At 37.6% G+C, this 25,432-nt stretch overlaps 1 protein-coding gene and 1 long non-coding RNA gene across 3 annotated transcripts in view; one reads left to right on the top strand and one right to left on the bottom strand.

Moving 5' to 3' along the window:
• Positions 1 to 25,432, bottom strand: part of LOC141282498 (uncharacterized) — a 110,458-nt gene that overhangs the window by 35,395 nt on the left and 49,631 nt on the right. The gene's annotated exons all lie outside the window — the stretch shown is intronic.
• Positions 699 to 25,432, top strand: mtnr1ba (melatonin receptor type 1Ba). Its single transcript, XM_065280498.2, has 2 exons — positions 699 to 1,514; positions 19,001 to 25,432. Exons 1-2 carry the CDS (start codon positions 1,316 to 1,318, stop codon positions 19,870 to 19,872), a joined length of 1,071 nt encoding a protein of 356 aa, XP_065136570.1. The 5' UTR covers positions 699 to 1,315; the 3' UTR covers positions 19,873 to 25,432.

Here is a 25,432-nt window from a genome sequence, read left to right as displayed (position 1 = left end):
GTTTGCATGATAGAGGTCAGTAAAAATAAAATATTCTTTACATGCTGAAAAGACATTATTCATTATTGCGTAACTTTGTATTTTCCAACAACATCTGAGTTAAACACTAATGTGATAGTAACCCTTCTGTTCCATATGATTTAGATAAATTAAAGTTTATTATTTTACGTCTAATAATTAGTCTTTGGGTAGTGAATTACATTTATTTTAGTCAGCAAACTGGGCTGTAGTCGGTGTAAAATCTGCGAGACGTTTAAAATCAACACCGTGATTTATAGCGGGACGCCCTCACGTGCACTTGCGCGCTCTGAGAGCAAGTTCGCGGGCGCTTCAAGCGCGAGAGTGCACGGGGCAGCTGAAGACAGCGATGGCGGGTGCTCGCGCACACAGCGGTTTCGGGCTCGACTATGGCAACAACAAGGAGCACCGTCTCTCCAGCCGCCGTTTAATTTGAGGTGTCCAAAAACTGGACCGAAAACTCAAGGGGAAGCGCGCTCCACCGCGACTCGCGTTGAGGCTCGTTGAGGAAATCGCTTTTAATTGAGGAAATCCCGAATTACTGACTTGTAATCATATAAGTTGAATACTTTTGTTTAACGGCAGCTCAAACGCACAGAAACAGTAAATAAATAATGAAGGAGATTAGGTTTTTAAACGACACTATGGTGTCAAAACCCAGTCATCCCATTCACAAATATTTCGTTACTTGGGCGTTTATCTAAAACCGAAACAGGGATACGACATCCGACCTAAGGCATCTGATTCCGTCGCCACCGACACTGAATTAATAAATACCCACTACTTGCTGGGCATACGCGAAATAACGTGTCCACGTTTGACAGTTTTTTGGGGGGAGGGGTGTCTCTGAATATCTCGTAACCGCCACAGCATCAGTGTAAGGTGCTGAACACAAAAGAAGAGGGAAAATGTAATGAGGAGTGAACGCACACCCGCGCGTTTTTCCACATTACCGATCAATGGGACATACCAGAGCGCACGCCACAGGCACGCATCGCTCAGAGGAGCTCGAGACCAGCACGCGCTGTCACCCAGAGTGACTTTGAAGAGAGCTCGCGACGTGGAGACCTTCAAAGAGCGGGACCATCATGAAAAAGTTGAACATATGATTCATCAGTCAGAAGAAGAAGAACCGGGCGGGACGTCTGTGTTTATATGGCACGTTTATGGGGAAACAAAACCGGACAGCGAGCTTCCAAAAGCTGCTTGAAAATATAAGAAACGTGGGGAAGATGATGATGGAAACAGCTCCGTGAGAAAAACACCGTTCTTCGGTGCATGGTGAAGTTTGTTCGACATGCCCGAGAATGTCACCATCATCAGGAACGGGACGGATATCGGGGACGGGCACGCGTGGGGAACCGGAGCGGGCGCGCGGCCGCTGTGGGTCGTCACGGTGCTGGCCAGCGTGCTGATCTTCACGAGCGTGGTGGATGTGCTCGGAAACGTGCTGGTCATCATCTCGGTGCTCAGAAATAGGAAACTGAGAAACGCCGGTGAGTTGCGCGCGCGCTATTTTTCCAACTGAAAATAAGAGATGTGCATGCTTTTACAGCTGTATGCCCATGCGTGTTTGTGTGTTAAAGGGACTGTCACACAGTAAGGTTATTGGGTTTAAAAAAGCATAACTGAGCGCAACGCAATCACGTTCCAAGACGCGTAAAAGTACTGTAGCCTACATTTTACAAATGTTGGGTTGTTTTAACTCATGGGTCAGATGTGGAAATTTATGTGTATAGGCTAAGTTAATGTAACTCATTAATATTTTACCCAACCAAAGACGCGCGTGGCAGGTTAGACCATCAATGAAAAGTCGGAACTTTAAACTCATATTAAATACCCTTTCATAGTGATTGCTCATCTTTTACAAGCTGGTATAGCTGTGGGTCAGGATTTAGCTCGTATGACTCATGTGAGGGTCATTAATATGCTACTGTCAAAAGCTTCACGTGCCAAACTGAGAAATTAAAGAATTACAGTGCAGCTACATTCACGCTGAATGCGACCATTCACGTGCAATATGACTTGTGCATGAATGACTGAATATCACATAAGGCTTTTCAGTAGGATGTGGAAGTATTCACATTAAGTATTTTTATCGCGTCCAGATGGCAAAACTTGGCTATTTGAACACTAATAGGTAGTTCATTCCTAATGAGTCAATTAAACCCATGATCATTTTTATAAAAGCTTCTTGAAAACCTGCTTCAATCTTTTTCCTTTATATTCTTTAATCTTTCTTTCTAAGAATTTTAGTAATGGTTCTGCTTGTTTGTCTTTCTGTGTACCCATTGTTAGGGCTGCACGATTTTGAATATAAATTAAAGTAATTAAATAACTAAATAATGCATATACTTATTCAAATATTTAAACCCTGAAAATCATATAAGAAACATGTTTCACATTCTTTCTGATCATTGATCATCTTTCACATGTCAAAGCACAAACAAGCACTCATTCATGTGCCAAACTTAAACTATGTAAATCTTTTAATTATTTAGTTATTGCAATCTATTTCGATATGCATATTACCATATGCACAATTCCGATATTTCGGTATATTGTGCATGCCTACTCATTGTCAGTGGCGGCTCGTGACTGCTCATCCGAGAGGCGCAAATTCAAATGTGTTCGGAGTGTCATGTGTGTTGCTCGTGTTTTTAAAATGTGTTTGTTGCATCATGTGAACCATGTGCATCACGTGTTTTGTCAAAATAAGTGCCTGCTACACACGGGTCAAAACCGTTTATGATAAAAGAGACGCTCACGTTCACAAAACACATGCTAGACACTCCCTTAACAGTAAACTCTGATTATGTATGAGATTAAACGAGTATCTGGGCAAACACAAGCGTCTCCTTAAAATAAACCCTTTAGATGCGTCTGCAGCAGGCACTTATTTTGACAAGACACGTGATGCACATAAGATCACTCGACCTGCAGAACACATGACGAATTTGAATGGACGAACCACACACATGACGGGCTACATACATGTTGTGACGAACTTTGCATCGAGCGCCCTAAAAAAAAAAAGAAGTCACCTGCCACCACTGCTCATTGTACAAAGAGGGACAAACTCAGCCACTGTGTTAAAAATTGTGAAAATTTGTATATTTGACCCAACAATGAGTTAAAACATCCCAGCATTTTGGGTTAACAACCCCAGATTTGGTTAATTACAGCCCAACGGAGTGGGTTTGTCGGTTTTTGACCCATTGCTGGATTGAAAATAACCCAGTATTTTTTTAAAGAAAAACCAGACAAAGCATATAGACATTCATTCATTAATTTATCATTCATTCAAGCAAAACAACAGAGCGTTCGAAGCTTGACCTGAAATAATATATGTTTAATATACACAGGAGGCTTTGACGTTACATAACAGTGACAGATATCAAAGACAGTCTGAGAGCCGGAGAATAATGACGGGGCACTCGAGGCCAACTGACAGTGATATATTAACAGACCTTTGAAGGCAGAGAATATGAGCTCGTGAATCACAGAGTACTGAATGTTTATGAAGCATAAGTGTGTGCGTGTGTGTGTTTGCTCAATTCTATCTTCTATGGTATAACTATAAGCATTTGTTGTTAAAACTTACAAATCTCTCACATGTTGTGTGCGTTTAGATGTGAATGACTATGTAAATGTGTTCTGAAACATCAACTGCATGTACTCTTGCCTGTGTGTGTTTGCAATACAAAGCAAAAATGCATGCAATTCCAGCTAAATCCACTCAGAATAAAGCAATAAGCCCCAAGAAGCAGTTGGTTACTTCGCGTCGTGCCTAACAACGCCCCTTAGCTGTTATAAAATGCACTGTAACCTCACTGCTTTGCGGGGCTTATTGCTTTTATAAAACGGTTACTTCATATGCATAGCAGGATTTCATAAAATAAAACACAAATAAGTTGTAATTATATTAGTACAAATATTACTCTTCCGCCAATCTAAGCAGTTCCTCTGAAATCAAGTGTGGCTGCAACAGAGCGCAGTTCTTAAGCAACACAGACGCAGCAAAGACACAATGAAAATATGATTAAAGACTGGGGTGTTTATTTTCATAAATCAACATTCATCTAATTTTTACATTAACATTTATATCGTGCAACTGTTGAAGTGATGATTAAATATGCTTGGAAGCATGCTTTACTCTTTTCCCGTAAGCGTTTTTTTTTTTTTAAAGTTTCCAACCAGTTTTAATAATGCCTTACAGTAAAATGTTCTTCTTTAAATAAACATAAAATGAAAGAACAGACACTCCGCTTTCAAACACCAAAAAAAAAACTTTTCATCCTACCTTCATTTGTTCTCTTATCACCTCTCAATTTTTCAGCTAAAGCGGAGATAATTCAATTTTGTGAAGAGCTTTTCTAAGAGATCAGATTCAGAGCCACAATCAAAATTTACACGGTGTTTTTAGTGTTGAGTGAATGCGTCAGTGTTTAAGTTGGGGTAAGATCGCCACCCAGTGGATAAAAGCGGAAATATGAATGTGAAGTAGAAACTCCTCAGGGAACGTTTTCTGTTTATTGACGAGAAGACTCAACAATATTTATTGACATTTATCTGGACATCGCCATTAATTGTGCAATTGTAGACAAATTCAAAATATGATTAAAGACTGTGGTGTTTATTTTCATAAATCAGTACGCAGCAACAGTGGCGCAGTGATACTTATGTAATGCGGTCTGAACTGTGGGTTTACCGAGGTATTTTATCACGGCTTAGAACGCGTTTCAACCAATCAGAATGAAGAACCACTGCCGGTTTTATAATAGTGATTTTACTATTTAGCACCTCATTCGATAATATTAAGGGCCATATGGTTTCGATTTATGAATCTTCATTTGCATTTTTATACCCGGCAGTGCTATGTTTTAAGTTTATGATGTCTGGCTGGAGTATAATATGCAGTAATAGTGACTAATTTTGAGACACAAAAAATTATCTGTGATTTATTCATAAAAGCAGAGACAAGCAAGAAGGTAAGAAATAATTGAAAGAATTAAAAAAACAAAGTAATGATGATAGAGCGATATTAAAAATATCCAATTGTTCCTCTGCTTATAAATCGTGTAGAAGTGCTGATAATGTGATGTTGTTCCTGTCTTTTGTGATTTCAAAGACCCACAGGGCAAAAAATTATTTAGGTTGATAGCAGAAATGGTGCGAATGCATTTGGTCTTATCGCTGTTCAGTGGAGCACATGAAAAGCTGTCGATGGGAGTAAGACATGAAAGAGATATGGAGTGAGTAAACATTGATTTGAATGGCAATATTTCTAAACAGACAGGCTGTCAAAACATTTGTCAGGGCTGTGTTATTATGTCAGAGTTTGATATGTCGGATATGTACAGTAATGTGAGAGTGAATGCATTTCTATGCGTGTCATTCTGTCTTTGGACGTTTTTGACATTTCTTATCTTGAAATGTGCAGGTGGCATCATCTCATTATGGTATTAAAGCCCTGGTCACCGCGCTAGTGTGCCCGTTTACCAGCACAACTGTGCTCTAATTTAAAAAACACAGAGATGGATAAAGACAGATAAAGAAAACAAAGGACATTTCTGTCTTTTAATCCTTTTCCTCAAACAAACTGTATCTCAGTTAAAGTCCTAAAACTGCTGCTATATGTAGGTATGTTAAAATGTAAACTGTGACCTCTTGTTGTGTGCTTTTGCTTGTGTGTGTATAACACAAGGTGACATTCAGCATGTCGTATAAAATGATGAGCTTGCGTATGTTCTGTATAGGCATAGATGCTCAAAGGCACGTGAGAAATGTTGTGCGTTTGTCTCGGTGTGCGTATGCGTCTGTCACACTTGACTGCACCTTTCACTTTAACCGGTGGCGATTAATTTTCATTAAGGATACACCGAAGTGTTGGAGTACTGAAGTGATGACATTTTCGTTCTTTTATTTGCCTGTCGTGAGCTGTGTCCAGATTAACCAAGGGAGCAGATAGCAGGACCTGAAATTCATCACGGCAGTGCTGACATTACACGCATTTAATCATTCCTGCAAGTTTCAAGTTTCGTGCTCATGTGAAAATATCCTTTAAACGTTTATTTACATGACAACTGATCTACATTAACAAATCTAATACATACTGTTGTCATACTGTCAGATTGTAATTCAAAAAAGAATCAGCATCAGATGTTGACAGTTTTGTTTCACAAAAACAAAGCTCTTACTTGCTCGATATCTTTATATCTTTATATATAATCTGTTGATATCTTCAATGTATTTTAGAGCTTTAAACTGCTTGGACAACAACATGATCTCATGAGAATACACACACATACGTTTACTTATGTTTTAATACACACTGAAACATATAATATCGACGTGTAGACAGGACTAATATGTTAACTATTATGTATTAACAGCTTAACAGACGTACAAATTTGTACATATTTCTATTCATAAATATTAAAGTCAGAGCATTGGTGACTTTAAGACAGTTTAAGACAGAGGGGCATTAAGACAGTTTAGTAATTTATCTAATGAAGTTATCAAATATATATATATATAAAAATATTTGATGTTAAAGATGTTAATTTTATTCATTCGCTATAATCCACATTTAAAATTCATATGATTGCAAGGAACAGATCCAAATTTAGAAACCATCCTACATTTGATCTTACGATCATTTATCAAAAATGCGTACGTGTGATTCATAAAATGAACGTACGCACAGAAAACGCTCATACCCCTTTTTTTCAGATGTGAAATCTATAAATCTTAAATGATCTTGAACTTCTGCGCAGCTGAGCAGTTTCAAATCTCCGCCTTTAAACAATGCCTAATGTTACTGACATATAAAAGAGCGTCTGTCAATGTTTAAACCCTTTATGAGCAGCAAGAATGGCTTATATTTCCAAAAACCTGCAGCAATCGGGCAAGCAAAAGTGCGTTCGTCTGCTCAGACAGCACGTGGCGCAAAGCATTTTTCTACATCAAAGACAGTTTTTATAAATATGGACTTTGCCATGGATTTTTGCGTACGCATACTTTACGATCAAATATAAATGAGACCCTCGTTCTCAGCACTGTGGCTTTGTGTGCTTCGTCATAGATTTGCGACACTGCCGTCTTTCAGTCGATGTACTTTTGAAATTTGAAATGCGTGCCTTGACAGAGAAAAGCCGAATTTACTTCCTAGTGGATTAATAACTTAATATTTCTCTGTACTTCATAAACACCAGAGAGGACCACGGCTGCAGCACATCGCCATTTTAACTACTTTTGGTACTGCTTTTGAAATTTCGCAATAAATAAATTATTGTGAATACACTTGTCTGTCTGTTATGCTTTTTATTTCTAACAGTACATGATTTTAATAAACTGTTTTGGGTAGGTTTAGAAGTAGCACTGTATTAGTGGCTTAAAATATATTTTAAATGCTATATTGTTACAATTGTAACAAAAATTTTCCTACACATTTCTGTCCGTTACATTGCATAATATAAAAAGAATACATTATGGTTTTTTGGGGGGTTTTTTTCATAAAAAGGGTTTGGGGTAAGGTTTGGGGTAGGGTGGTAACATTATTGATAAAATGTGACCTGATCCAGCAAAATGAGTCACAGTGACCCAAATTTCAAAATTTTGATTTTGGTATCAATGGAAAACATAAGCTTTCAAATGATATCCTAGTCATACCTTGAATGGTTTTAAAGATATAGAAATTTGGATTATGGTCGTCTAGCCTTTTTTTTCAACTGAAAACCTGAGAAAATCGCTTTTTAAAGTTTTTTACCCATTTTTTGTAGATATCTTTCAAAATCATTTAATTTTTAAAGGGATAAACTGTTTATTTTCCCGCTTAATTTGACCAAAGACATTAATATAAATGCTATTACAGTAAACCAGACTGAAGCTCAAATTATTGTAAAGTATATATTTTAATAAATATTTTCAAAAGGCACTTTAAAGAATGAACAGAAGTGCTACATTTTTGCTAGAGAGAGAAAGCGTGTGTGCGTGATTATTTCATTGTTTTTCCACATTATCGGCCCATATCTTAAAATGGAACGTTGCGACTTATTATTATACAGCAATCTTTATGGTATACATTTTGTAGTTGTAAAACAGAATAATGCTACGATTAAATGTTGCAAAACGTACAAAAAATGTGTTTTGTGTTTTTGAAAGTTGTGTATTAATACTACGTATTAAAGGCGGGGTGCACGCTTTTTAAAAAATGCTTTGGAAAAGGGAGTCGGGCCGAGTACCAAAGCACACTTGTAGCCAATCAGCAGTAAGGGGCGTGTCTACTAACCGGCATCGTCACCTGGATTGCGTATGTTTGAGGCGGGTCTATCAAAAGAAGGTCCAGATTCTATTGGGGTAGGGGCGTGTTTGTTTATGTGATTTCAAATATCAACGTTGGCTTTCAGAGATCGTGCACCCTGCCTTTAACAGTGAAACCAGGCTGTTGACACAACTATGGTAAACATTATGACTGGCAAATTCTTGTATGTATCTTCCGTAAACCAAATGTAAATAGCACAAATCTATATTCAAAGACAATGTAGAGTATTACATACTGCATGACTTGTTTACTGGAAGATTTGAAAGCATTTTTATTTATAAAACAGGTTTGACTGCGTCCCAAATGGCGCAATTTACTTGGACTTGTGGTAGACTATAGTATGTCCCATTTGTCATTTCAGGTTTCAGAAGGGTGCTCATGGGCGCCCCCCTTTTCTGTTGATATGCGCCCTTGATGCACACTTTTCACTTGTGGTTTGCTTCACAGCAGACATCTTTCCGATGGGCAAAGCAGCACTACTTTACAAAAGCGTGGACTTGTAAAATGACAATAAGTGTTTGGGGTGCCATTTGAGATGGGGCCAATGTGTTGCCAATGTGGTCTTGTCTCTGGAGTGAATGTAATCCTGTTGTTTGAGTAAGTTGTATGCAAATGAGATGAGTGGACTACACCCATTCTTTAGTTGAGCAGCGTTTCATCACATTCCTGCAGCTGTGTAATCTCCCTGATTTAAAATAAATGTGTCTTTTCTTAAAAGTGTGACTTAATCCCGTAAAGCTTGTAAAGACATGATTTCTGTCAACATTCCCCAATGCATTGCACTTTGTGGAGCAAAGCTACTGTGTTACCGTATTACATGCAAATTAAAAAAATTTCAATGTTTATTTCTTTGCCACTGACCCATGAAGCACAACCAATCATGACGTTCTGATGCTGCATTTACACCAACCGCGTTCAGGCATCAAAATCGTGTCTACCACGCCTAGTTTGCGGCTTGAACAGTTTGAATGCATTAGCGCATTAAGAGCGAAGTAAATGCGCGAAAAAGCAAGCATTTGACGCACGTCAGAGGAAAAATCCACTTCTTGTGGAGGGGCAAGTGCATTGAGGAGGAAACACGTCTTGCGCACCAAACGCTTCATCCGTGCCGCGGGACCTCCACATGCGTGCAAACGCGTCTTCACATTGACTTAACATTGAAATCACTTGCGTTGCCACCTCTTCCGCGGTTGGTGTAAACGCAGCATTAGAAAAAACTTAAAGATGTTTCATGTCTGCAATTCATCAAGAAATCGTCCTTTGTCTATTCTGTGAATGCTACGTCTTTAATTTTCACAACTTCCTACAACATGAAAATGCTTTTCACATGAGGGTCAAAATTTTGGTATCTAGCTGTATCGACAGATAGCATTTTATGTAATCGATATCTGCACAGAAATTTTGTGTCGGTGCATCTCTCTTATTTTCATAGAATAGCATCAGATGGAGAGGTCAGAGTTCAAGAGCTATACACGTTGGGTGGATTCGAAAACTGTAGAGGTCGGGGTGGTAAAGGTCATTTGAAACTGGCATCAGTGTCAGTGAAGACTGTCAACGTCAGCAACACACACTGTAATGTGACCTATAGCTGACAAAGATAAAAATTGTGTGTTCTGCATTTGTGTGTGTAAGGCCAGAGTAATTATCTTATCCTTTTACACAAACCCACATTCACACCCACTGAAATTTCCTCTGATACAGGATTATTGTTGCCAAGAGATTACAAGTCTCCCAGGATTTTGTCGCTATAACACGAGGCACTTTATACTCACATTAATTTATCTTAAACACACACAGAAAGGTAGGTGAAGAAGAGACGTGCTATTGTGGCAGAGCACTCAGTTTCTACCCTATGAAAGAATGATTGAGTTAGTCAAGACCTTGTTAGTGTAGGGTCATTAGAGATTTAATTAGCGCTCATGTTGACTAAGCACTAGACTTCATTGCTGTCATTAAGAGTGTGTTGTTGTGTGTTGTGTGTGCATGCTTCTTTGTAATGTTAGTGTTAATTAAAAGCTTTGTAAGTGTGTGGTTTGTATGAAATGGGATGACCCTGAGGAAGACTGCTCAGAGGTTTTTTCATAACTCAGGAGACTCGGGATCATGACATGCTTTTTAAAATGATCTCATTGTCTTCGGTCCACTTACAACGTTAGTAGTTTTTTGCACAACCAAAACAAAATTTGTACTCAAAAATGCTCTGAATAAAACTTTGCAGCACATTTTTATAGTATAATCAATTATTATTACTCATGATCCTTTTAAATAAAAGTTTTATTTACCCTTAGGGGTTGTGTACACCAAAACTTTTACGCCCGCGGCCGGCGCATGTTTTCAATTGTTTCCAATGGAAGCTCGGCGTTTTTCAAACAAGCCAGCAGCTAGCGGGTTTTTTCCGCACTGAAAACCGGCGCTCGGTGGTTTTTCCGTGCTCGGCGATAGGGCTGCATAACGATTAATCGCGATTAATCGTTTGCAGAATAAAAGTTTTTGTTTACATCATATATGTGTGTGTACTGTGTATCATAATTATGCATAATTAAATACACTTGCATGTAGGTATTTAAGGCGTATTTACATGTGTATATACATTTTTATATTTATATATAATTTATATTATATATAAATATTCAATCTATAAATATTTTTATTCTTAAAATTATACATGCATGTGTGTATATTTATTTATACATAATTATTATACACAGTACACACACATATATGATGTAAACAAAAACTTTTATTCTGCAAACGATTAATCGCGATTAATCGTTATGCAGCCCTACTCGGCGATGAGCGTCGAGAGTTGAAAGAGATTCAACTTTGGGAGAAAAGCTCCGCTCATCAATGTCAGTTCTCTTACACGGCCGCCCAATCACAGTGGAGGAGGGGCGGGACATTACCACAGCAACCAACCGGGCTCGCAGCTGAAGTATCACAGCTACCAAAGCGCTCAGCTGAAGAAAGCTGGCACTCAGCTGAAAAACAGTGGCATTCGGCGTCCTCAAGGCATTTTCAGCCGCGTTTAAAAGTTTTGGTGTGTCCAGCCCCTTAAGCTAGCCCTAGGCTGGCGTATGTTTTTAATTATATACAATAGAAGCGCCATGCTTTTCGAAAACAGCAGCAGTTGGCCGGTTTTGTCTCCGATGAACGCCGGCACCCCGCATTTTTCAGCGCTGACGGCCGAGAGTTAAAAACATTTAAACTTTGGGTGAACAGCTTAGCTCGCCAATGTCACTTCTCAATGTGATTGGACGGCCGGGACAAATATCACAACAACCAACCAACGCATTGTTCAACAATTGATAAACAAAGAAGAAGTATCATAGCAACCAAAGCGCTCAGTTAAAAAAAGCTGGCTAGCGCCTACAGTCGGCATCAACCTGCCATTTTTAGACATGTTTAACACTTTGATCTACATGCCCCTTAAAGGCAGGATACGCAGGAATTACCTAAAAAAACTTTTTTACATATTTGTTTAAACTGTCTTTATATACCAATACATAAGTAAAACGTAAGTACTCTGAAAAAGAGAGTATAAAAATCGAGTGTCTGTAAACCTCTCACCACTGTTTTAAACACAGCTCATTTTTCCATTCACTCCACCTCCTCCCTTCTGGGTTTCTTCTAAAGCCACGCCCCCAAAACACATCAACGCGCGACGCTGACCGGCTCTGCTGGGAGCGCGGTGCATGTAATAACATCATGTCACAATCACATGTAATAATACACCTAACATTATCACTATGAATATAAACAAATAGGATGGCTTTTAGTACTCACTATTAAAGGTGCTCTAAGCGAATTGAAGCGTTTTAGACCATAAAAAATTTTTTTGTTACATACCGGAAACATCTCCTCACTATCTGCTTGCTGTCTGTCCGCTGATCAAACTGTAAAAAAACGCGATCTCTGTAGACAGCCCAGGCTTCACAAACGGCAATATCAACAAATGGCCAAACCTAGCAGCACAAAACAAAACAAAGTATTCCAGCCAATAAACGACAAGAAGGATTTGGGGGTGGGGGTTGGGCGCGTTCATGAAAGCACGGAAGGGAGGGGGAGGGGGAGGAGTTAGCTACGCTCTGTCTGTTTGAAAACAGTTCAAACATCAACAGGAAGTGACGTCGCACATTATTCGCTTAGAGAGCCTTTAAGCCAGTATTTTGCATGGAAGAGTTTCCGTGATGAAAGCATTGTTGACTCTGATGAGGACTACACTCCGGAGACAATACCGCTACCGCATCGTCGACTCGAGGAAAAGCCACGCGATATTTACTCGTGTTTGATTGCTTCGTTTATTCCTTTGTTTGCCTTCACTGACTGGATATGCAGGTACTATGAGTTCTGAATGCTCTTTCTCTGCCATACTTTTGCTCTTCCTAGAGTGCCTCGTGCACGTTCAAATCAATTGGGTGTGCGCATGTGTGGGCAGATTCTGTAGCAACAGGGGTGTGCCATGGTCGCGAGAGAGAGTGATAGTCGCGCAAGCCAATCATTTGTTTCGTCCCGAATGGTCGTGAGAGGTCTACAGACACTCGAGTTTTATACTCTCTTTTTCAGAGTACTTACATTTTAATTATGAATTTGTATATAAAGACGGTTTAAACAAATTTGTAAAAAAGTTTTTTAGATAATTCCTGCCTATCCTGCCTTTAAGGCCCGTGCCAAAATCCGTGCATTTCAGGAAGAGAGTGAAATCTAGAGCTCCAAAAATGTACGTTATGTGGAAAATAATGTGTTTTTTAACCATAAACCACGCAAACACATTGTATTATACCAAATACACAAAATAACGGTGTTTTTTGCAATGAAATATGTGCTCTTTAAAATATAGATGTTTCAGCAGTAACAACATAAAAAAGGGGCTTTCGTGGTCAACACGTAACTTACAGTAAACTCTGCTAAGAATAAATAACAACAAAGTCCTTTAAACATAGTTTATTTATATAACAAGCAAAATAAACAACACGTAGATTACCTAGGAAACCAAAACATTTGTTATTTTCAACAAGGTATTTGTTCAAGAGTTCAGTTTAGCAGGTGGTCAGACCGTAAAAAAAAATGAAAACGGAAATAAAGCTCGGACCAGACTCGTATTGAATGAAACAATGAAACGGTCTATATCAGTGGTTGTTTTATCTCTTACAGTGTACACATTTTTGCTGTAGTTATGCAGCTATTTTCCAGTAACTTAATGTAGATTTAAATTTACGTTATTTTCTGGCAAAAAATTAAAAATTAAAAGCAGCCTCATGCACAACATTCTGGAAATTAGAAATTGTTTTTTCCATCAGATTTCTGTTCCCAGAATACTTTGCATGATGCTGGTATTTTAGTTTTATTCTGTAAAGATAAAGACTTATTGTTTAATATTCGTTTAAATCTACAGTAAGTTACTGGCTTAATCTAAACCCTGTCCGGGAAACTGCCCCATACACTTTGGGGCATTTTTTCCGGACATGGCTTATCCTAAAATGCATGTTTGAGCTGCCTTCATTTTCAAACATCTTGCACTGAGATATCCTAACATATATCAGTGCCATTGTTTTGTGCCAGCTGGAAAGTGAATGGGTATGAATGAAATTCACAGTGGAGGGCCGCGGGCGTGTGTACAGAACCTGTCATGTGAGAGGTAGAGAAAAACGCACTGTGCAAATCTATTTGTGGCTGTCAATTTTGATATTGTAGCGAGAAACCACTAATAAATCATTCAAACACTGTATACAGTAATATGAAGAGTTTGGTACCAAAACGCGATAAACAGCATTTAAAAAAATAAATTGTTACCGCCAAAATCAGTATTGTATCAGGACAGTTTTAAAAAAAGTCAGTTCTTCATTTTACACAAAATCCGATATCTGCTGTGTTATTCTGTCATCTTTTTCGCTTTTTTCCAAACCGTGACAAACGGCAGTCCTCTTTCTCTGCAGAATGCAATAAATATGCTTAACCAATCACAGCGCACCATTCCACGCATTGTAAACAATAATGGTGGTGCGTAGAATACACACCGTGTAAAAAATACTTTGCTGCCTTAACATTTTTTGTTGAATCAACTCGGATTTATAAGTCATTTCAACTTACTATTATTTATCTTGACTAGAGATGAGTTGTTATAACTACAGGTGAGTTGTGACTTTTCTCAACTATATTTTATAAGTTGTGACAACTCATCTCTGTTGACATGACTTGTAAATCTGAGTTGATTTAACAAAAAATGTTAAGGCAGCAAAGAATTTTTTACAGTGCACAGAATCCTAGTTTTCCTCATCTACTTTGTACTTTGTGATCAACAAATAAACAAAAACAAAATAATCATTTTGATCGCATTGATAAACCTGTGATGGTTTTCTGTGGCAGGGAAGAAACGTAAGCCATCAAAATCGAATAGGCACTCAGGTGAAGAAAAAATGCCGGCTGTTGTTTGTTCTTACACGACAGCATCAAGTTTCTGTCATACTAACACATTGACCTCAGGGGATCTAATGAAAAACTTTCCCTTATTTTACGCGAAGTCAACGAAAATCGAGCAGGACCAAAACATTTTACAGCTGATCGCTGTCAAAAAAAAGTTCAGCGACGACGTCCTAAGGTCAACAGCAGCAATGACAGTGTTCTTAATATGACAAAGTAAGTGTTTTGATTAATGCCATTAATGTTTATTTTTTAATCAGATTCAAATTATGTAAATCTAAATTATGTAAATTATGTATGATAAATCAAATTATGGATTTAAACTTTTAATGTTATTATAACCTAAAGATGCTACCTGAAAGTTTGTAAAAGAAAATAGTGGTTTTCATCTTTAAAACATTTTACCCAAATTAGTCCAAATGGATTTATTGCGTTTTGGAACCAAACTCTTCATATATTCTGAACTAGATTCTGATCAATAGATTGCACCTAATTTCTCTCTAAATAGGACTTTCGACAATCCAATTAAACACGTCCAGCTCTAGAGATACTTTTCCTTAGCTTTTAATCTTCTAGTGAGAAAAGAGTGAAAAGAGGCAAGGTGAAATGAAGTGTAAGCCAGAGGAAAAGAGGATCAGAATACGCCTAGAGAAATCGACAGCAGACACTGACAGACCCAAAAGAGAAAGACAAAATGAGGAGAGAAATATTAAGAGATGAGAATGAATGAATGATAGATCTTAAATGGTCTTTTATGTATAGACCTGAATTTTTGATGTATTGAATGCATGTATCGATTTGCCGTGTTTCAGCTTAGATGTCTGGGCTGTGTATGGACGGGTATTAGACGTCTTTTAAATGCAAAATTGCTTGCTGGCAGAGGTGTAAAGAGTAGCTGAAAGCCATACTTGAGTAAAAGTACAAATTCCTTACTGTAAAAATTACTCCACTACAAGTTACAAGTCACCAATTTAAATACGACTTGAGTAAAAGTATTAAAGTAACCCAATTTAAAAGTACTCAAGTATTTTTACTCGTACTGAATGTTGGCTCAAAGATGCACTAGTCCTCAGCACAAAGAGACATTGTAGGTCTGGGCAGTGAAAACTAAGAAAGTTTATTTATGAGGTTTTATTTCCTAATATAGAAAAGAAATCAAACACCTCAAAATTTTGACCTGGCAGAACAAACACAGATTAAACATAGTCATAGTCTTTTGACTAAAATAAAATTAAGTTTTAGTCATATTTTTGTCATCTGAATTGATTTAGTTTTAGTCTAATTTTATTCAACTAAATGCCATGAGATTTTAGTCTAGAAATCTACATTAAATTTAATTTAAACCCATTTAATTTTAGTCTAGTGTCATTGTGTACTTGAATGTGCCTTGCTGAAAAATATATAGCCTAACTTTGTGATATAAATATATGGTAACACTTTACAATAAGGTTCATTAGTTAACATTAGTTAGCTACATTAGTTAACATGAACTAATAATGAACTGCACTTACACAGCATTTATTCATCTTTGTTAATGTTAATTTCAACAATTACTAATACTTTATTAAAATCTTGTTTACATTAGTTAATGCACTCTGAACTAACATGAACAAACAATTAAAGCTTACATTTTTATTAACTAACATTAACAAAGATGAATAAATGATGTAACAAATGTATTTCTCATGGTTTGTTCAAGTTGGTTAATACATTAACTACTGTTAACTAATGAACCTTATTGTAAAGTGTTACCAAATATTCTTATATAGGCCTATCCTAAAAAAGATATAATTTTAATATTTAAAAAATTCCAGTAAACTAAAATTACACTAACAGAAATATGATAATGCATATTAAAAACGTGAAGTTGTTCATTTGAAAGATTAATTGTAAACACATGTAGTACGTAACACCACTCTCTCACATTAAGTGCACTACATTTCTTCCGTCATGCATCCCTCTTTACAGTAAATACATTACAGCATACTTGATTAAATGTGAGGACAGTGAAATTGTACACTTATTATCAATCTTATAATGTACTTAAGTTAATCGGGCGATCAGTACAGGACCTCGCTGGTTTATTTTGGCTTATATAGTAAGTTATATCAAGTTATGTACCAGCTGAGGTTAGCTGCAAGTAGCATCATAGTATTTAAACATTTGTGCTTGCCTTTGAGTTGCGGGATGACCCTCCTGCAATCGCGCATCACTTTTGTTTTGATTGTAGCATCACATGTTTAAAAAATGGTCCCTTGACTGAAGCAAATGTGATATGCATCCATATGTTTGCTCTTTATCTCTTCTCTCAGACCAGACGCGAACTTTTCTCTACAGTTTATGACATACGCAGCACGCAGATGTCTCACTACGGTGGCTCAACGCAAGCCATTCAGCGTTTGACATTAAAGTACCGCGAGACCAGACTTCTCCATATGCATTTGATTCGCTCTCGCAGTACTTTGATTTCATACGATTGCTCTGCGCAGCGCCAAATTAAGTCCCTCAGTTGTGTGTGTGCGTGTAACCTCGCGACCACAGATTCTAACCATCTTCACCCTCTGACACTTTCGTCTCGTTTTTATTTGACGAATAAACAATGTAGCGAGTAACGTTAAGTGTCATTTCAAATGTAGTGGAGTAAAGAGTACAAATACCCAATCAAAAATGTAATTGAGTAGAGAGTAAAAGTTGCCTATATTTTTGATACTCAGTACAAGTACAAAGTAGCCCAAAAAATACAGTAACGAAGTACATTTACTCAAGTACTTTACACCTCTGCTTGCTGGGTATGTTCAGTGGACTAAATTTACTAAACAATAAAATGGAAATACAACCTGATCCAAACGATCCAACAAACCACCACACAAACACATGCAAGACCTAACATGCACTGGTAAACTAGCCACAAACACGCAAGCATATCCTCTGTAGAGGTGAACTCCGGTGTACTACACTCAATCTAATGGATCTGAACTTGATGTGAACCCACCGGTGTCCCTACACATGCACGATGAGTCGACTACAGCTTTTCTTTCTTTTATCATTTATTGGACTTGTTTGTATGTGTGGGCCTTACTGATTTTGCAACATCATTTTTGACCAACTGATTGATTGGTCAATGATTGGTTGGTTGCTTTTATTTTTAAAAGCGATAGACTCCGGGGCAGACCTGCACCATATCTGCACAGGCGTTACCGGCTTCGGACCAGATCAGGGGCCTCATTTATAAAATGCTCCGTAGAAAATGCACATTTGATCTTACAATCATTTCTCAAAAGCATTTCTCATAAATGAGGCCCAAGATCCGTACCAGAGCTGCTGACTTCAGACCGAATCAAGGGCCTAATTTTTCAAATTCTGCGTAGAAAACATCCTAAGTTTGATCTTAATCATTTCTTAAAAGCGTGCATGTGTGATTCATAAAGTGAATGTATGCATAAAAAACGCAGGTACGCCGCACTTTCAGACATGAAATCTATAAAACGCAAATGAGCTTGAAATTGTGCACATTTGAAGATTTCCGCCTTTAAACAAGGCCTTATTAATGTCATTGACATATAAAAGAGCACCTGTCAATGTTTAAATCATTTTCGAGTAACAAGAATGGCTTATTTTCCAAAATCTTTGGGCAATCGGACAAGCAAAAGTGCATACGTCTGCTCAGACCCTGACACGGTGCTAAGCACTTTTCCACGTCAAAGACAGTTTTTATAAATATGGACTTTGCCGTGGATTTCTGCATACGCCCACATTACGATCACGTCTGTGTGTACGCACGCTTTATAAATGAAGCCCCAGATCCGTACCGGAGCTGCCGACTTCAGACCAAATCAGGGGCCTCATTTATAAAATGCTGCTTAGAAAACGTCCTAAATTTAATCTTACAATCATTTCTCAAAAGCACGCACGTGTGATTCATAAAACTAATGTACACATAGAAAACGCGCGTACGGTCAAAGACAGTTTTTATAAATATGGACTTTGCCGTGGAAAACAAATTTGTTCGAATGCACGCTTTATAAATGAGGCCCCTGGTGCAGATCCACCCTGAATCTATTGCTATCTTAACTGAAGTCGTGGTCATTTGGGTAAAACTGGAATTGTCAAAACATTTTCAAATGTCTAATTACGAATTCATAAAAGTAACGTTTCTTTCTACTTCAGAAAGTTAGCATGAACGCAACCAAAGGAATTTATTTTAGGCCACTGTTTGACTTTTCTTTGTGTGTCCTGCAGGTAATGCGTTTGTCGTGAGCCTGGCTTTCGCCGACCTGCTGGTGGTTTGCTATCCATACCCATTGGTTTTGCATGCCATGCTGGATGCTGGCTGGTTGCCGGGGGAAATGGAGTGCAAGGTGAGCGGATTCCTGATGGGAGCGAGCGTCATCGGTTCCATCTTTAACATCACCGCGATCGCCATCAACCGCTACTGCTTCATCTGTCAAACCAACACCTACGAGAGAGTCTACGGCCGGGCGGGAACCCTGGCACTGCTGATACTGGTCTGGGTCTTCACCGCCATTGCGATCCTCCCAAACCTGGCCCTGGGCTCACTGACGTATGACCCGCGGGTTTATTCGTGCACCTTTAGTCAGACGACGAGTGCGAGTTACACTATCGTCGTGGTGACCGTGCATTTTCTGCTTCCTATCGCCGTGGTTACCTTCTGCTATCTGAGGATTTGGGTGCTGGTGCTGCGCGTGAGGAGGCGCGTCACCAGCGACGTCAGGCCGCGGCTGCGTCCGAGCGAGCTGCGACACTTCCTTACCATGTTCGTCGTGTTCGTGCTGTTTGCCGTCTGCTGGGCGCCGTTGAATTTGATCGGCCTGGCTGTAGCGGTGGACCCGCCCCGTGTTGCACCCTTGGTCCCCGATTGGCTGTTTGTGGTGAGTTATTTCATGGCGTATTTTAACTCCTGTCTGAACGCTGTGGTATACGGACTGCTCAATCAGAACTTCCGCAGGGAATACCGCAGAATACTTCTGTCAGTTTGTAGCCCACGCCTCTTCCTGCAGGAGACATCAAGGGGCGGGACCGAGCGCAGCAACAGACATTCACCTGGCGGCGGCAACAACAACAATGACCAGCCTAAGGCTAACACAATTTAACTTCACAATGTGTTTAATTGTTAAAAAATATGCGAGAATGTTGCAAATGATTTTAAACGGAGTCCACTAATGTTCAAAAAATGTTTTTACTACTCACTTTACATATTACTGTGTGCAAAAAATACCTCATTTGTTGGAAATCCATAAAATACAGTTATGTAAGTGTTTTTTACCCAGACGTCACAGGCGCGCATTAAACCTTGGGATAGCAGAGACTGTGAAGGATCCATCTGATGGACAAATGAAGGATGCATTTGGAGGCCACATCTGGCTCCGAATTAGGACAACCTTCGTCTCGGCACATTGAATTCATTGGTCTTCGAATATGGGTGCAGCCTTCAATTTGGGATGCACCCAATGATTCAGAGCAATGCAATAAAACATGACTAGAAGATAAGTGCTTGAGAAAGATATAATTTTTAACCCACACAGTGCAGAAGATTAGCATTATTCCTCTCCAAGCATCTACCCCTGTAAGACCTGCTCTTCCCTTACCGTCAGAGATAGTTTTCTCAAACCATCCATAAATACACACCTCGAGAGAAATTGCAAGTCCTTCCCTAAAGCTAAAACTATGCTCACAGTTTTTTTTTTTTTTGACCATTTAGCACTGTAAACTATTTCCCAGAGCTCCAATTTCATTAGCACTTTTGGCATTGTAAGTACACTACATCCTCCCCTTGTCCTATGCAACCAATTCATTAAACTCAACAGAGAAATACCAGGGCTCCCTTAGGTTTGCAGCAAAGGTTCCTGTGAGACTCCCCTATTGCTATGCAAACTCAATATGAGCACTCCCACAGCTGCACTTAAGCAAACACTGTGGCATTCTTAGTATAACATTCCCACAATATTCCTCGGAGAGGTCTGCAGGTGCAGTCCGGTGGGAATGTGCCAAATGAATACAAGCATACACATTATTGTCTGGGAGTTTAAAAAACACCATACGCTCTGAATGTGCACCAGCAGAACACATCTGTGAATGTGTTGCGACATACAATTTACTTATATGATGAAATTGCAGTAATTTTAGCCTAAACGAGTGAAGTGATGGATGCATAGGTTTAGCATTTGAGCCATAAAAGAGTTACAATTACTATCACAGATTAATTATGTGACACATTTTTAGTGTCAAGTTTTATATTTTAATGTGAAAATAGACTACATCCTCTCTAAAAAAAAAAATGCTGGGTTATTTTCAACCTTGTGTTGGGTCAAAAAGGGACAAACCCAACCTGCTGGGATGTAATATGTGACCCTGGACCACAAATCTAGTCTTAACTAGCACAGATATATTTGTAGCAATAGGCAAAAATACATTGCATGGGTCATCGCTTTTTCTTTTATGCCAAAAATCATCAGGATGTTAAGTACAGATCATGTTCCATAGAGATATTTTGTTAATTTCCAACTGTAAATATATCAAAACTTTTATTTTTGAGAGTGGACTTTATTTGAACAATTTTAAAGGGGATTTGTTTTCGATACTTGGCACCCTCAAATTCCAGAATTTATAATTGTGGCAAAATATTGTACTATCCTAACAAACCATACTGTATGCTTCTTTATTAAACTTTCAGATGATGTATAATAGTGATGCGCGGGTCGTATCATAACCCATGGGCCCCATGGGTAATTTGCTTGTCGGGTTGGGGCGGGTAAAAAATTGTCACTTAATTTGTGGGGCAGGTCATTAAAAACAAAATAAAAAAAAACATGTATGTTCCGTGCAATTCCCTATAGTCTATATAAAATATTTGGGAATATATATTTTCATTTTTTATTACGTAGGTCTATGGCAATGTAATTTGCGTGATATCCCCAAACATTTGGCCTCACATGCCAAAGCGCCAAGCAGCTCCTGCTGCCAGCCACAACAATAAAATAAACAGAGAAATGACAAGATGCTGGAGAAATTAAGGTTGGGTATTTAAATCATTAAAATAAAGGAAGGTCAAGCTGCTAAATCTCATGCAGAGGCATTTATATGAATACAAACGCTGCTTTGTAAATGTAAACATTTTTATCATTATCCTATATTGTTATTTAGTGCTGCAACTGATCGCAGTTGATCCATAAAATCTTTCTGTTCTTGACAGGGCACATACAAACAAAATGATCTCCACAGTATGCTTTTTCAATTTAAAACATTTGTTTATGTCTGCAGTGTATGTATAGATTAGAACCAGTCTGTGCTGGTCTTAAAGAGACAGTAACCTCAATTAACCTACTTAAGTCTGTGTCATTAATGTTAATCAAACAACCCAAGACAGAGAAAATCATTTCTGAAGCTCTAAAAATAATAATTATATTTAATTTATACAATAAAGACTTTAAATCTATTATTAAATGGATCGATTTCTGTACCTAATGATAATTTTAGACCTTACTAGTGATTTTAAAGAAAATCACATCTGAAGCTTTAAAAAATTATAATTATATTTAATTCATACAATAAAGACTTTAAAGTTATTATTTAATTAATTCGATTTGAACTGACCAAACTTTGATCGTTTTTATAAATGTTTGTAATTTCTTGAATTGTTATTAGATTTTTCCCATCCTTTTTTGCTGATCCGAAAAATGATCCAATCCGTGCCTCAAAGACCGTAATGTGATCCGAAACCGTGAGTTTTGTGATCCGTTGCACCCCTATTTATTCATATGACATAAGGATTCTATGGTTTACAGGCGTATGTTTTTGCCCGTTTACAGGGCGATGATATATAATGACTGTTTCCACGCACCTTTAGGCTGAAATAAAGCCTGTTTTCATTTACATTGCAATGCCTAGTATGTCTATTTAATGGGCACAGGTGCGGTTATAAAAATAGATACAGTAGTGTAGGGTGGCCTGGGGCGTGCCCAATAATTTCATAAAAGCTGGACCCGCAGGTTGGAAAAAAACCTGAGCATCACTAATGTATAAATCTCAATTTTGTGGTCCAGGGTCACATTTAACCCAAATTTAAACATTTACTGTGTTAATAAAAAATAAAAAAACATTTTTAGTGAGACGAGTGCACTCTTTAGTTTTTGGGTCAATCATATCACTAATACAAACTTATTAAACATATTGTAGCTTCTAAAAATACTGGGTTATTTTTAACCCAACCCCATTGTTGGGTCAAATATAAAAATTGTATTGATTAATTTAAACCAACAGATGGGTTTGTCCCTTTTTGATCCAAAGTTGGGTGGAAAATAACCCAACAATGTGGTCAGTTCATTCTGATGTTTAATTTATAGATAGATTTTTTTGTGTGCTTTTCAAGTGCATAAACAAAATAATCATTGCTTTTGTTCTTCCAACTAAAATGTGAATGATGCGAGCACTGAATGTTAACATACTGTATGTTAGATTAGCATCAATGCCTTACTTATTTGAATTTATTTCTGACGTTTTTTACACTTTCTGCTTTTGTCTGTGCAGGTTATTTCTTTTCATAATTAATCTCCACAACCTGTTCTCACCTCAGAAAAACTTTCTTGTTTACTGTTATTGTTATTCTTAGTCTGAAAAGTTATTTATGTTTTTACTCATTACATATGTATTTAATCTTTATTGGACTTAACTGTGTGCGTGCGTGCGTGTGTGCGTGTGTGCGTGTATGTGTGTGTGCGCTGAACTGTGAGCTTAATAAGCCTCAAATTTGACAAATCTACAGTCTGCCAAAAAATACAAGGTTTACTTTGATATACTAAATGCATCTTTCACTTTCTGGTCAAATTTTCTGGTCTTAAAACTATGAATAACAGTAGCATAGAGAGATTTTGGCAATATGGTGTAAAATCTAAAATGGGTTTGTGGCACCTTACAGAAAAAGCTTCATTATGGATTGTATTAATAATGTTTTATCAGGGGCATTTACTGAAGGCTTTTATTGAAATTGTTAGTATAATCATTTCGCATTTTAAGACTAATCGTTTCATTTTATTTTCTAATGTGCTGAACTACTGTGAATTGGGTAGTTTGTTTATTGTAGCTCTTGGCAAGAAAAACATTGCTAAAAGATTTTATTATTTTTCATGGCTAAATTGCTTTCCAGTAAATTGGACGAAAGTAAAAAAAAAAAACAAATACATAGAGGGGCGGTTTCCCAGACAGGGATTAGACATGTAAGAGCTGTCCAAACTGAAAATGCACTGACATATCTTTAAAATACATCAGTGCCCTTAGTTTTGCCTCAAAATGCGCACAAGTAATGGTTTTTAGTAAGGCATGTTTGTATACTTTACTAAACTAAGGCCTAGTTCTGTTTTAAACTAATCCCTGTCCCGAAGAACACCCCAGAGTGTTCAGGATGTTAAAATACTCCGAACAAGATCTCAAGTTTACCTGTCTTTAAAACTTAGTAACAATAACCTGGTTAGCTGTGAATTTAATTGTGAGCCATGTCGAATTTTATAATCACAAAAAAAGACTAAATTCACAGAGAGAGATGTTTTAAAAGCACAATAAAAATGTCGTAAGAGCGAAAGCGGCATACTTGTTTTGTTTACAGCAGTCACAGTGTTATCTTAGTAAGATGGAGTTTAATGTCACACGACAGTAAACGACTCCAATGTCTCTATGCATTTAAAAATGTCACGCGATCAGCCACTTTAATCATCACGATCATGTCACAAACATGTTTATGTGGTGATATTTGAGTATTTTCTCTCATGGGTAACCTGATCTTAGTAATTATACGATGAGAGTAAACAAATCTTAGTAATGAAGTATTTTCATCCGACTTATTACTGTGATGAGGTCACATGCTCGGTTCTCTTAGTACCTTAATGATGAATAATCTTTGTATTTATTAAATAATATTTTTGTCTTGTTGAACTTTAGTGTACAGCGGACTCTTAAAAATGTGGGCGAAATGATGTGTTTTTAATTCATGTGAAATTAATGTTATTTTTATGTATTATTTATTGTATCTTTTGTTGTTGTTACTGCTATTTACCAGACACTTTATTTAAGTTTTCCAAGCATTATCTTTTGGTCTAACACTGTATCTGTACTGTATTGTATTTGTACCCATCTTTTTAATATAATACAAAAACTAAGGACAAACACAAAACTGTCATGAATTAAATTGACTTAAAGGGTATTTGCAAAATAATGTCTAAACTTGTTTAATTCCAGTTTCATTTAATTGTGTATCCCTATAAATAATGCAAAAGTATGCTGGTGTGATGTTCAACATGAACTGATGTTCTTGTGTTTTCAAATATTCACATTCAACATTAATGCGGGTCAAACTGTTTCATTTCCAAAAACAAATGAATGTGCATGAACGGTGATTGTTTTTCTTTTTTTACTTTTGAAAATATCAAGCATAAGTACTAAGACAGCGTTTTATTCAGACTCTAGTAAAATGACCACATGTGTGATAAATCAAAGTGTGGACAGATGGCCAAAAGGGTCCTAAAAATGATGTATTACTGTGACGGTCTGAATTTATTCCATCCGACTGGAGGATTGGTACTGTAAGATTTTTCATGTTAATAAAATTTTTATTTTATAAGAGGTCTATTTTGTGCTTTACTCTGTCTCTTCTGAAGGAATCAC

This window comes from Paramisgurnus dabryanus, chromosome 8 (genome assembly GCF_030506205.2).
Source record: "Paramisgurnus dabryanus chromosome 8, PD_genome_1.1, whole genome shotgun sequence".
Classification (NCBI taxonomy): domain Eukaryota; kingdom Metazoa; phylum Chordata; class Actinopteri; order Cypriniformes; family Cobitidae; genus Paramisgurnus; species Paramisgurnus dabryanus.
The sequence above is the reverse complement of the archived record's forward strand: the minus strand, read 5'-3'. Positions and strand labels throughout refer to the sequence as shown.